Source organism: Penicillium daleae, assembly GCF_028827525.1.
Source record: "Penicillium daleae strain IBT 16125 chromosome Unknown utg000006l_segment0_segment0, whole genome shotgun sequence".
In the NCBI taxonomy this organism is placed as follows: Eukaryota; Fungi; Ascomycota; class Eurotiomycetes; order Eurotiales; family Aspergillaceae; genus Penicillium; species Penicillium daleae.
The window spans coordinates 328,810-343,222 of NW_026623154.1; the positions used below are offsets into that span (position 1 = coordinate 328,810).

The window sequence follows — 14,413 nt, forward strand, 5'->3', positions numbered from 1 at the left end:
GTGCGTATGCGGCGCGCAAGAAACAGTCACCCATGTACTGGTGGACTGTCCGAACCTGAGGGAGCTTCGAAGAGAGTTAAGGAAAGAAGTTGGAGACGCATTCAATAGCGTGTCGAGTCTGCTGGGAGGCTCAAAACAAGGTGAGAAAGGTAAACCAGACACCGTCTCACGAGCCAAGACGGTCAAGGCCGTACTGGATTTTGCTGAGGCGTCACAACGGTTTCAGAGTCGCGCGCCACAAGGGCAGCCTAACAATGGGAACGGCAATTAGGCCACGGTAGGCCTTGACGAGGCTCTAAGTTCGTTTTCAGGAAGTGGAACACTCTACATGTACACACACAGATATATAGTTGTTGTATCCTGCATGTCGTTTCGACGAGAGGTCAGGGTAAATGAATTCACACACACACACACACACGGCAGTAGCAATAAAGCTAATAGATAGGAGGAAAGGCGAGGCATGGTGCACGATAGTTCAACCCTCCCTTCGAGCAGAAGTCTGTTGGCGATAAATGCCGTACCTCTTGCCAGGCATAGGTCCCGATGTTCGATAAATCCAGCGGGTCAAGTCTTGCGCACAGCGGATTATCACGTCGAACTGATGTTAGCTAAAGCCAAGCTGGTTCTTGAATATGTTTACAAAAGCGGAGCACATGCTACGTGGGGAGTGGATCAACAAAATCTGGCAAGGAAGGCAGCATCGTTAAACCAGTCTTTGAACTTTGTAAACGTCATTGTGCTCTGAATTTGATACACTGCCAGTGACTCTGACAACAAACCTGAATGGGTTTTGTCAAGATAGTGGTCTTCAGGAAGGTCGTCTAAATATACCTTGTCTATGAATATAACTTGTATTACACTCTGTCCTGAGCCTGGTGTGACTCCCGTCCTCTGCCTGAGGGAGCAGCTTCCAAGTAGACTTTCAAGTCCCGCTCTGTATCCTATTGGCTCGCCATTGAAAGCCGCGTAGTGAGTAACAGACAACCGGTCGGAAACACTAGGGATATGATATAATGACCTAATTCCTCGCGGGTTGGACTAAAAACCACAACTCATTGAAGATCATGTGCATTCGTAAAGTTGGTTTACACAACTAGACCAAAATACGAATCCGTACCCGCCTAGTGGGTACGGATCTAGTTGGGTAAACCTTTAAACTCTCTCTTCCCTGCTGGTTTTCTTCTTCCTTCCCTCCTCAGTCTTGATACCTTTGTTGAATGCACAGGTAGTTTTTAAACTGTCCTCTTGGCTCGTAACAATTTACTCGTGTTGTTCATTGTTGAGTTTTCAGCAGTCTTCAATGCCGCTGAGGCCTTGACAGATACCAAGTCGTCCTCCCTGAGACACACTAGCCTCTTACGGTAACGTGGATATTCGGGAAGTGTGTATAACACACTTTCACTCAGGGGTTACCTCAGATAGTTAGATATCTTCAATATTACTCAATTGCTCGCCGGTGCGATTCCCTCTAGATCCTATCCCTCATCTCAACATTCATTTCGACCGAGGACTTGGGGTGTAGAGGAACTATTCAGAATACAACCAAACATCGTAGATCTTCAACGATAATTACACCTTGCATAACATTGTGTTGGTTAAACCGCTAGAGACTAAGGAGAAAACAGCTTCAGTTTTAGTTTGTAATAGATGAACAGAAAGGGCGTGCTCGAGCCTGTTGCACGCACGCACGCATGCAATAAATCAAATCCAGCATTCGTGTTATCTAAACAAACCGGGCATTGGTATGGCTACTCGTCAAGGAAGCATTACAAGAGCGAGCGGGACCCTATCCCAGACGGGGTTCTCATGCGGAGTGTAATTATGCTCGATCAACATCGCGGTTGACTGCGCTTAGTCGCGCCGAGATAAACACACGGGTAAATGACGTCTGTTCAACGGGGAGGAGGTCCGCTCTGAACAAGGGGATGAGTCTGAAATGCACAAGTATGGTCAAACTCAAATTACCATACAACATAAGGAGATGTAGATCAGAAGCATCCTGTCCCAGGGGCAATTTACCACCCCATTTTCTCGACCTAAAGTGAACCAAGTATCAGGCTCTTCTGCAGAAAATAGGTGTGTGTCACTCAATCAGAAGACACATTCCGTGCAACGTTCAAATAACTTTCTTTGTGGGATTGTGGGTAATTTAGAGTTGCTTGAATGGCTAAGCCCATCAACTTATAAAATGAGCTCGTTGGGCTCGTGAGAAATCCCATGAGCTGAACATTTCCGGCGCAAACGCTAAGTCATTAACATCCATCGTTATCTCCGTATCTGCAGTTAATTGTGATATTTACGACACTCCCAGGGACCGAGGAGACAAAATGAAGCCATCTATTGCAAGCCAATGGAGAATAACTAAGGACATGGTCTACCGGCCTCGTTGCGTCCTAGCCTCTTTCAGCCTTAGACGCGCTGATCGTCTTTTTGGAACATTCGCACCTAACTTGTCGTGCATTTTGCGCTTGGCTGGGATGTTTAAATGCAACGATTTCGGGTTGGCTTTCAAGGTCGATTTGCTTATATTGACAGATGAGCTGGGTGAAAAGCTGCCAGATTGAACATGGCCTGCACATAAGGCATCTGAAGTCAATCTTTTATCCAAATCTTCTGGATAGTTGGAATGGCATTGTTTTAGCAAGGATTCCTTTCAAACTTGTCGAACCAATTGTTCACTTACCCGTTTCGATATCTTCCGCCTCTCTTGATTCTCCTTCCGTCAAAGGAGCAGCTTGAGAAATTCGAGTACAGTCAAATTGCCCGTAACCCTCATAGCTCAAAAATGTTGAAGGTCGAGTAGATTCCGTAAGGGGCACGTTATGTGGAGCAGTGGAGCAATTATCGTTAGCCCATTCTTCGTATTCAGGAGTACTCATGCGAACTGTTTCGGCGTCTGAGTTATGTTCCTCTGGATTTTGCTGCACATCGTCATCGTCCTCGATGATTATGGGATTACCTCTACTCGATCCAGCTCGCTCTGGGAACCCAGACATGGCGTTTGGTGAAAACTGAGAACCGTGCGAATCGATTAGCTTCATTCATACAATATGGAAGGGGAAACTGGCTTTTACAGGTTTTAAGGTCAATTCCTTTACCTCAGAATGCTATGAAGAAACCCGGACTCACTGTTAATTTGGCTAGTAGTGTCAGTAAGGATATGAGGCAGAGTTGAACATTAAGGCTCAATATGGGCGAGTCCTGTTTATATCCTTAATTTTGCTGTCTTTGATGTTGGGTAGGGAAGCTCCCAGGACACACAGTAGAAATTTATTCCAATAGGTCTCCACGAGTACCGTAAAGTCATTTTTCGTATTTAACAAGCTCATAGTAACTGCGGATTGTTCCTGGGATCCACTTGAAATGGCAGAGAGGCTCGCATAGTTCGTTATCATACTTGAGGACGTAGTCATAAAATAAATGACTCTTTCTCTCATAACTGCCACCTGATAGAATTACCATCTCTTTTAGTGCATCTGGTTATACACTTGTCTCTCCTAGGAACTTAGACAACATTCTGAAGGTGCTCCGAAAGAGCAGGACGTTCTTTTAAGTAAGGAATTTCCCTCCGCTGGAGAATAGCTCACCAGAGATATTAATATTTCCGTTACAATATTATACCAAATGTCTAGATGCGATGCGCTGTACGAATCGTTCCGCGAGACGCTTTCTTATCTCGAACCCAGAAACTTTATGGATGGTAAAAGAAAAGGAAAAAGCCAAATTAATCTACGACCGTAAGTTGGCCAAGCTGGGAAGGAAAGATAAATTTTTATCTCACCGACTTTCTGGTTCCCCAGATCACAACTACATCGCGCTTACTCGCGCCGGTTGACGCGATTCAAGTAACAGGAAGGCCAATTCGCCTAATACGAAGCTGTATCAGAATTGACGCCGTTTGTTTCCACAGGCCGGGACAGTATTCCAGGATCTCCTTGGTTGGTAGTTCGATCAAGCGTTTCGTTGGTTGACTCGTTTTCCCTGTCATCCATAATTTCTCCCATTCAATTCCATCTCGCGACGAATACGGCGTTTAGCTGCAGCTGTGAGACGGTTATACCGACTGTTTGGAGTCTGTGGACTTTCTGCTTCTTGAGCTGCCTCTTTTGCGTGTCGGTCGACGAGTTCATTACTGGCCAGTCCCTGACGAGCACGTATCCACCTGAGCTAAGTCCGGACGCCTTTGGCTGCGTGTTGCCTTATCAGGTCGAGGCATCCTTCCAGGTAGACTTGTCCCGACGGCATCTTCAATGCCGCTTGGCTGTTTGCGAAGATGACGAGCCCGTTTTTCGCCTGTTCTCACCCGGACCCGTACTTTCCAGGACTAAAGTGAGTGCTGCCTCGATGGCGCGGAGCTCGGCAGCATACACGGTAGATATGTCTTCGTTGCCCATTCGGCTGTGGGCTGCTGTAGATTGCCGTTACAACCGTGAGAATGACGACACTAATGTTGACCGTGATTGGAACTATCTAGTCAGCTTCCACTCTTCGTCATGGTGCTCAACCATGTCCCGTTTCTCACTATTGCCTGGGGCAGGGCAGTCAAATAGACAACCAATTTGGCGATTAGGGAAGAAATCTTCACTGGAGATCAGGGATGCAAAAAAGTCGTTCGCATCACCGTTATCCCATCCTCCCACGGAGCATTGTGAAGAGGAAGTATCCCACGTTTGCGAAGCATACGCAAAATCAACTGGACCGCGTTCGAACAACGGCCGATTAGAGTGAATAGGGCCTCCTACCCTCTTTGGAAGGAGCTTCCCTGATGAGCGTCTCTTGCTGCTGATGCCACTCTGCGGAGTCACTAGGAGGACCCATGGGAGCAGGCTGTCTGTGTTTAGTGTTTGGCCCCAGTCCACGTGTCCCTTGTTGCTGCCAATAAGGGTGCCGTTTGCGTCAGTGATATTGATGGCAAGGATGACCTCTGGATCACTAAACTCTTGTCCGAGGGCTTGCACGATGTGCACATTGCACTTTCTAGGCGCGTATGAGGGGGGTGGCGTAACAGATGGCGGTGTCTGCTCCGGGTTGTAGGAATCAGTTGGCAAGAATGTATAGGCACAATTTATGAGCCCAGAAGCGGTGGGATTGAGGGTGGGAGCAAGTGTGCCACCGCAGTTACAGTAGGCTGATGTTTCTTTGCTTGATGCAATCGCAAAACAGGCGGGAATACCCCCTTGGCCTGGTATATTCGTTGGTGCGGCGGACGTACTCGTAGGCTGGATGGTCGATGCTGGCAGTGAAGTGTATTCACAATTTGCTGTCGTAACACCAGAGGTAGCAGGTAGTGCTGGATAGGTAGAACTTGGTCCACAGTCGCACCAACTTGTAGGGCTGTACCACGGAGCCCCATCTGCCAGACAATCCGGGACGGATGCGCTAGTCTTGATGGTTGCACTCGTACTCGACGAGGTTGAGGAGCCGACACTTGTCTCTGCAGAAACTGAGGAGCTGGGCCCTGTTCCAAGTCGTAGGCTGCTTGTGATTGACGTAGAGCCCGCAGGAGGAATAGAGCTTGAGAAAGACAAGGGGCTTTGACGAGTTCCAGGTAAGGTTGAGTGTCCCTCCGGGGGTATCGGTGAGAAATTGTATGAATCTTTGCGCGAGTTATCCACTGTGGCTGTTGCCGTCATATCGGTCGTTGATTGGGTAGTTAAAATAGTCGTCGTTGAGGTTTCAAAGCCCTCTGCATCGGCAGAGAACAGACTGGCAAAGTCGAACTCACTTGGAGAGCTGGTGTTGCCAAGATCAATCCAAAGCGAGATAGGAAAATCATCTTCTGCAGAGGAAGGACCGTACTTTCCAGGCACTCCAGGGAAGTATCCAGTGGTATCCCACCACCAGGCGCAGTTGGCCAGAATCGCATAGCTGTCTGCGTTCGTCGATGCTCGTGCTGCACCACCGTTTTGGTTAATCGGGCGTTGGGCCAGCTTATGAACAAGATTTGGCCCGTATGCTGCGGGATTTCCAGGGTAGGTTCTACCAGGTTCCACGACACCTTCATCGGTGATGTGTGGTTCCTTCCCGCCGTCTGCAATGCGAGTGTGCATCATTTCGTGGAGGAAGTACTGGCCAGTGGTTCTAAGATATCTCATGTCGCTGGCCTTTTCTGTCTTGCCACCGCTGAGCTCGCTCTCTATCTCGGTGATCTTCTGGTCTATGTTATCGAGTGAAAAGAAAGGAGGACAGAAGGTGATGTAATGATAGTATCCAAACCACCCATTGTAGGTCCACGCATAGCCACCGACAGTTCCCTGGCCTCTCTCGTTACACAGATTCTTGGTGTCTTTGCAACTCATGGTGATATATGCCTTCTCAGATGTCTTGCCGCTCTTGAACTCGGAAATTCGCTGCAAGTTCCCGGAAATTCGGTCTTTCTGCGATAGGTAGTCGGGTCCCATGTAGAAATGGGCTGACGCAGAGCCTCTGGAGCCCTCCCCGTTATTTGGGAAGATGGATGAATAAGAAGCCAGTGTCGTCGCCTCCCAGAGAGCTGTCTCGAGAACATTCTTTTGATTGTCGCTGCAGCCGGAGTCGCTCTCGTAATAGAGGTAGCCACCACTGCCTCCCATGACATGGAAGCAATCATCGGAAGGAAATTCCCCGTCACATTTGTCCGGTTGTATTGGGATTCCATTGGGGAAAGGGTTATCCGGACGTTTGGGGAACGAAATCTGCTTGGGAGGTGCCTTGGGATCCGATGAGGATGGGTTGTTAATGTCCACACTTTGAGGTGGATCAGTTATAGGTATTGCAACAATGAGACCGCATAGTGACAGAAGGGCAAGACTGAAATTGCGCATCCTGAAATTTTGATACTCAAAAAAAGAAGTTATCAATGTCTCTTGGCAAAAGGACCTTATATGTACTTCCTAGCAACAGCTTGTACAAATCAAATCGTAGACGAGCTTAAACATAATGGCCCCCGAGGCTGTTCGATGGGGCAAAAATCCTAGCGAAGGTTAGCGTGAATACACTTGAGCCCTTGTTGTACCATTGATATCTGGCGAGACTGATTGTCAAAGCCTTCTTCTCCCATATGGCTCATTCCTCATGGGTAGGAGCTCAATGGAATGTAGGAAGTACAGAGAGGGCCAATGCGGTTTTCCACGACGACAAGGCTCCCTGCCACAGATGGAAATACAACAAAAAAAGGCAATTATCCCTGTGGGTCGGGCCCTCTGTTTACAAAGCTATAGCTGCGCCCCAGCTTGCGTTGTACATAGTAAACAAGATGTCTAAATGGGTATCTCGATCTCATGTTGTGGCCGTTCATCTTTGTCAGCCTCCCAAGTCAAGCAGTATCTTATTCCTTCCTGGGAACGGAGGTATCAAACCTCCTAGGAGTCACTGTTCAATTTCTCTAGGGATGTGGTTGGGCAAGATAACGCATTGTCTAGGCAAGAGGGCCTCAAGAGTAACGTGGAAACTCCGCATCGCGGATGAAGCACTAGGGTCAACTTAATCAACGGGGTGGAGCATATGGAACGCACGGACAATAGTCCTTTCAGCATTTTACCCGCAATTTTGACACCGTCCGTTCAGGAAGCTTTTTCATATCAGCTTGCTCGCAGAAGAAACGCCAAATCTGCCTATGTGCGACTGGGTATCATCGTCAAAAGCTATACGGTTTATGGCCGATTATCTATAGGGTTATTATCAAATGTGACTATTGTTCATAGAGGAAGTCAAATATCACTAAATCAATTCTAGGCCTCAGACACGACGTTCAACCAGAGAAAGCGAAGCAAACAAACTCCGCTCATCAAATTGCACCATTTCTGATCCCTGTCCTATGTTCTTGACCCCTGATATTAGAGCCAGATTGCGGCCCCTGGAGCTAAGTGAACAAGTTTATTGCTTATTGCACGTCACCCTAGGTGTTCATGGAATCGTGCGTTATCTTCAGCTAGTGAACGTTGAAGCCTTCGATTTGGCCACGTGTTTCCACCCGTGACGAGCGGCATGATGTTGCTAGGTCCTGAATATGGGAAACTATGGGGCTATGTTAAGGGTCCAAATGTGTGTGACAAAACCGTATATTCTTAGATCATTCAATCAATAGGGAGATGCCTAAAAGCAAAGAGCTGGTTGGTGATGACGATGGTTGTGAGGGTTGAGCATTCAGCGTGTGCCAAGTACGCCAAGTCGCCCAGCTGACCCGTGTGGGGCAACTTGGCACAGTTATTTGATTGTCCATCATCCCCAAACTCCCGAACTCCCAGCTCTTTCTTCCACCTTCAACGTTTCACTCTCCAAATCTGTTGAAAATTCAAACCCACATTTTTCAAGCATGATTCCACTGGTATGGTTTCTGCTGGTAACAGCCCTCCTTCCTGTGGGCTTTGTCTCCGCCAAGCCGGAATATGGCGTTGGCTTCGAGCTGACCCTTGACTATGGGTATGATCAAAATACTATCCCCGCTGAACCACTCGATCGCGAACTAACCTGCCCAATAGTGTTGCAAGTATTCAATTCCCTAATGGCTCCCATGTGGAGGTCGCCAAGATTGAAGGCAATCCCACCTACAAGCAACGAATGCGTACAGCGGATGTCCAGAAGGACTATGCTTACATTGCCCCCGACGCCCAGACCACAGTGGGCTGGCCATCATTTCGCGACTACTTGCCACTTTGGCTCGGTGGTCACAATCACTCCCATGAATCCCTTTCGGGGATGCTCAAGTCATTAAAGATAGCCGTCGAGTCTTATCTAGAGGCCCCGGTGCCAACAGCTGAAATCACCGTCCCATTCCCAATCTCTGACACTTTCTTTGATACCCTTCGCTCCACCGCCAAGTTCATATCTATGTCCATCCCTGCAGCTCCTGCAACCCCCGCTGGCATATTAGTAGCACTCCATGTATATGGCATTGGCCCCGGAAAGTGTGGCTACCCTCCAGACCAGAAAGACCCGGCACAGGCGTTCCTTAGTGTGGAGTATACACGTTCCGCTTTGACCGCCCTATTGATTTTCGAAGAGTGTGGAGTATATGAAGATTTGCGAGTATTACATGAAACCCAGCTTGGGTCGCAAGGATCACCCCAGGATTGTCGGGCCAAGCTCACAAGAGCGCTTCGAGACATCGTCGAGATGCCCATCGAATACAACGGCGAGATGCTCAAGTCACTCAGCAACGTGGTCTTGTTAGGTGAATCATCACAGGACCATCTTCTACACGACGTACTCGAAGATGTTTTGCGCAAGCAACAGCAGTTTGGCATCAATACTGTGGTCGTCGATAAACACAAGGAACTGGTTAACCCGGTGTTTGCTGCATCAGTGGGTGCTGCACGGCTAAATTTGATTAGATCAAATTTCGACCGCGATGAAATATAAGAATTACAGAGTGTCGCTATCAGAGGGTATAGACGCTGGCATATATTTTATCATATCATTAAACTTCAAGAGCAGTACTGTAAGAATAATCCGCGGTCTCTGGAACATATGCTGAGGATTCGCCGACTTGTATCCAGCACACGCATTCTCAAAATCACCTTGACTAATACAGACTTGATTAGTCTTTCCTGGTTCCCCAGATATTTGAGTGTCCTAGTATGGCCATCGGCGCATTGCCCGTCATAATAGCCTCGTTTTCAAGAAAAGAGTGCATTTCGCAACAATAAGACAAGAGAGAAGAGAGGAGTGAGAGGGGAGAAGTGAGAAGTGATGGAGGCCATTCATAACCCTGGGTCTCTGCCATTCAGATCGCTGACAGTTAATCACCATATCTACGCACTGTTTTGTATCATCAAATTGCTGTGCTCGGCCCCCTGCTTGTTGACGTCCGCTCCCTGATCCATTGGTCTAGGGCAAACCGGATGCTTCGTATATTTGCCTAGTTCTAGCATTTTGTGTAGGCAGTCAAGACATCTCTAGTGGACTATTTTGGTTTATTCGCCAGGGTTAATAACCTGGATTGGCTTCACGCATCAAATTGACAGGCTGTGTAAATGACAATTTCAGTCCATCATTCTTCATTTAGTTCGCATCAGCCGCTCATTTAACAAGGTTATTTGCATTTGTGTAGTTCAATCACTGGGTGGACTAGGGGCACATGCAGGCATGCACAAATGTGAAAGATTGACCACCCAATTAACCCTAGTTGACAGTTGATGGGCTCTTTATCAGCCATCCATCTCTATGTGAGCTGATACGCCTGTACTCTAGCACAAGAACTACTTACCAGAGTCGGTCAAAATTAACTACGTAGAGAGGGATAAAAATTCTCCCTTCTCCAGGACAAGATACTTGCGGTCCGAAGAAATAGCAACAGCCGGCAGGCATTATCTCAATTTTGATAGATACAGCGAAGGATAAAGATATCCTATTTGAGTTCCAATTGTCGACCGAGAAGTTCTGAAATTTCAAATGCCGATTTGATAAATGCAGTTACACGTTGGCTACAATCACTGGATAGCTAGCGGGTGCATAAGTTATTTGGACATGTACCAGGGTAACGTGCGCCAAATCCACGGCCTCCCTGAATCGTACTCAGTAGTTTTCTGTGGGAGTTCCTCCAGAGCTACGATCGGCCTCCTGCCTCTGGATTAACTTATACTTGAACTTTCTAAACATTGAAGGCTAAACTACAGGCAGCCCCTTTGCAACTGACCGACGGCAACCGAGCAGGCAAAGAAGATCAAGATGAATGGTCGTCTGGCCGAATTTGCCGCATACTGTGACGGGTCAAATGCGGATGTATTATATGAGACTGGGCTGAATGAAACTCTACACGTTTGGTTAGTTGATGATTTGTCTACTGTGGCCTTTTCTACATACTGGATTTGGAAACATCTTGCATCAGGCTCTCTTCAACGTTGCAAGAACTGCACGGAGCGGGCGACTGCAGAGTCTTAGAAACATCATTCGGAATAATCTCTGTCAGATCGATTTACGGTTAAAATACAATAAATTACCATACCTTCACATTTTGTGACCGATGACCTGGATCAATAACGAGACTAGTAACCTAATCGTTTTAGTTAAGCAGCTGTGAGCTTCGGGGACGGGCACAGAACGTACCGGGATCGAAAACACTGTAACTAACCAAGCGAGCACACGGGATGCCATCTGAGCAGATTGTTCATTTGGAATGCTTCATATAAAAGGTCAAACTCATATAGAAAGCAATGTCGATATGCATAGTTGCTTCTAAACATTATAGTCAATTTAGGCTTTTTATAGGCTCTGCCAACAGCGTACTGAGATTCTCAAATGCCGGGGACTCGGCCGCCGTGTAATCTTGAACTTTCGTCTCTATCATTAGAAGCAACCATCTGCAGAAATAAATAGAGACAATTTGAACACTATCGCTTTCGATCTGGAAGCATTTATGAAATACACGCCAAGTGATTGCGTGTTAGTGTGTTCTCGTCTCGTTCAAATCAAGCACTCAAATCTTGATTTAGACACTGGAGAATGCACATTGTTTTCGAGAGGTGGTGAATTGAACCGATAAAGCTCCGACTCAATCCATGTATTTCCTATAAGAAGAGTTTCTCATCAGTATTATGATTGATCACTCGTCACAAGTCTAGCCCCGATTGAACGCTTTGAAGTAGACTTATGTCACCACCAAGTTGTTATGACGACACGTCTTGTAGCGGAACCACGCTGGGTTCTCAGGATTCAGAGCCCCAGGGTGTCCCAAACTCAGAACTTGACTCCGATTATGTCCCTTCGGAGATGAGTGAAGATCGGGCATTCGTTGCTTCCGATACAGAACAGCTCTCTTACTTCTCAGACAACAGCTCCAATGCGGAGGACCCGATCATGAGCATAATATATGACTACACAAGCCACGAGGACCGAACGGTATGAGACAACCCCTATGTTGCGGCCAGCCTTGTCTCACCATTCTATTTAGATCAAACCGATCAAAGCGATAGCAAAAAGAAAAGTTACCCAAAACGGCCAGTGGAAGACCGAGTATCTAGTACTTTGGTGCTCTTGGGAGAGCTTGGATTAGGGATGGCGAATAGAACCAGAATCTGGGGATGAACGGGCTTTCTTTACTTCATTTTCACAACAGTGCCTATACAGTACAGTGACAGTATCGAAGAATATCAGCCAGTCATTAGAACTAAAATACGAAAAGCATCCTTGGAAATTGTCGTTCCCCGCCGCAGCCCAAGCCTTAGTTGATCCAGAAAAAATGCTCAGAAAGATGCCAGCACGGAATCACATAGCCTGTGTGAAGATTTGATCGTAGCAAAGGAAACCAAAGATCCCCTGTACAGCCTTATGATTTCCCAACTTCAGGTCTTTGATAAATGGGTAAATAAACGGAAGGCAAGGCTCCTTGTGCAGGTTGAGACGATATTGTCCATAATTCCGACTGTCATCAAGGAATGCAGATAATACAGGTTCCAGCCCGACGCCTCCGTTTGATAGCCCACGTAAAATTGCCGTAAGCGAGAAAAAATCTCGGTGGTTGTAGAGATCCTAGACAGTGTGAGTTACCAGCTCATTGGATAATATAATAGAACCAACCTGAGCGAGCCCCAGTAGCTTGGTGTTCAGCCGTCCTGAAGCTGCAATCTCCTCTGCCTCGTGGCAGAGGCAGCTCCATCGACGTGCGAGCGCTTTCAGATGACAGTCATCGTTCCAGACACCCTCAAGACTGATTTGGCGAAAGGACGGTAGTATGTCGCGAGTCAGGATTCTCGAGCCACTGACTACAGACTGATCGCTGACAAGAGTCAGTAATGTGGTGGCAATTTGGAAATAGGACCCATTCGCAAGGTCTGCCCTTCTGCAATATCGCTGGTAGCGAGTTTCGAGGACCGCGAACTGACAGATGATGTCGGGCGACGGATTTGACAGTAAGTCTTTGACTGGGGTCGTAATAGGTGATGTATCCAGTGTCAAAGCCGGGTACGGACTGCGATCTTTGGCGTGCGTGAGACCGTGCAGGAGACTGGCGTAAAGGAAGCGATCGTGTGTTCGAATGGTCTACCATGTTTAGTCTGGGCGTGTCCAAGACAGAGTGTGTGTTCATACCGATACTATAGAATCGTATGTGGTGATCTCATCAGGAACTTGACGAAGGAAAGAAAACAGCGAAAATGCTAGTCTGCTGTAATATAGCCTGAAGATCTTCATCTTGGTCGACGGCATACCCAACACATCATCAGCCCAGTCCCGGAGACCCAGACCCTTGAACATATTCCAGCTCTCCCGCAGGAGTTGCATGGTGACAGCCCCGGTATCTTCATGCTTTGAGAAAATTTTCCAGGATACTGGGCTGTCCTTCAATGACACCTTTCTACAATGGCGGGCGCTAGGAAAGCCGTTGTTGTCACTCGATAAATCTGCGTCCTCAAGTTGTCGGGTAACCTCCAAATCCACCATTGGCCATGGCACTTCAAATACCGAGTGTCGTATAGCCGGCACTTGGGGCACCCGGTCGGCCATTTGCAATGATAGTATGCAGATTCCGGGGAAAGGAATAACCGAGATTGTTTGTCCTGGGGGGAAAGTAGACGGTTCTAATTTGCAGATACAGGCCGAATGCCAACAGAGGCTTAAGAGCGCAAGCAGGCGAACGATGCGTCAACGCTCCGCTTTATCTTTGAGGTACAGTATGCCGATAGTTGCCAAAGGATGGTAGTTCTAGCAGACAAATGAGAAAACCCAAGGTGCTGTCAAAAATCCCCACGTTAATGGTACCCTTGAAGGTGCCGCAGTTCCAAATCGATCCGGACAAACACTAGGCGCCAGTCCATCAAGAAAACGCATGCCTAACTTTCAACATTTGCTACAGTCTTCATATCCTAATTTACTTGGGGCTTCTGAGGTCGAACTGTATCTCATTGCATTTGATCCAGCACGGCCTCAAATTGAAGGTACCGCATTCCAACTATAGATACGGAACGCTTAGACGTTGTTATTATGCGCCCTCGATGAAAATACGACTGGTGATCATTCAGCGCAGAGCTACGCATGAAAACATAATTCGATTGATCAACATGTGCTAAGGGTTTATCGAGAAAATGCTGGGTACGGTGTGCCTAGTTCCAGTGAATCAACAATCCCAATAACAACCAAGCCCCGCTTCCGTCCCTTTTAATTAACGACATTCGCCCCAAGTACGGATGGACGCACATAACTGCAACTCTTATTTCCGTAGTTTCACATGGTAGACCGGGATATCCCGGAAATGAATTTAATATAAAGATCCTAAACTTCCTGGCCCTCGTTCTGTTTCTTCCGAAGCGTTTCCCAACCATCTCCCGGCCATCTGCTCAATATTTGGTTATCATCTGGGCCCCTCTATTCTTTAAATCGTGGCGAATTTGTATCGTGAGCAATAGCGTAATCGCCAGAACCATCTGCGTTGTGGAAGCCAAAAGGAGTCTGAGGGCAGCGAGCTGCCTCACTTCCAGTAAACCAAAGTGCTTGACACCTA

The 14,413-nt window shown here is 47.4% G+C and overlaps 3 protein-coding genes across 3 annotated transcripts; 1 reads left to right on the plus strand and 2 right to left on the minus strand.

Moving 5' to 3' along the window:
- Positions 1 to 4,466: 4,466 nt before the first annotated feature.
- On the minus strand, positions 4,467 to 6,803 carry N7458_005938 (uncharacterized protein; the record flags this gene model as incomplete). Its single annotated transcript, XM_056909320.1, has 1 exon — positions 4,467 to 6,803. The coding sequence occupies one exon, from the start codon at positions 6,801 to 6,803 to the stop codon at positions 4,467 to 4,469; it is 2,337 nt and encodes a 778-aa protein (XP_056765024.1).
- Positions 6,804 to 8,293: 1,490 nt separating this feature from the next.
- On the plus strand, positions 8,294 to 9,339 carry N7458_005939 (uncharacterized protein; the record flags this gene model as incomplete). Its single annotated transcript, XM_056909321.1, has 2 exons — positions 8,294 to 8,400; positions 8,460 to 9,339. 2 exons carry the CDS (start codon positions 8,294 to 8,296, stop codon positions 9,337 to 9,339), a joined length of 987 nt encoding a protein of 328 aa, XP_056765025.1.
- Positions 9,340 to 12,183: 2,844 nt separating this feature from the next.
- N7458_005940 (RasGEF domain-containing protein) lies at positions 12,184 to 13,419 on the minus strand (the record flags this gene model as incomplete). The annotated part of the gene is made up of 3 exons (XM_056909322.1): positions 12,184 to 12,447; positions 12,496 to 12,957; positions 13,006 to 13,419. The coding sequence occupies 3 exons, from the start codon at positions 13,417 to 13,419 to the stop codon at positions 12,184 to 12,186; spliced, it is 1,140 nt and encodes a 379-aa protein (XP_056765026.1).
- Between the last annotated feature and the right edge of the window lie 994 nt (positions 13,420 to 14,413).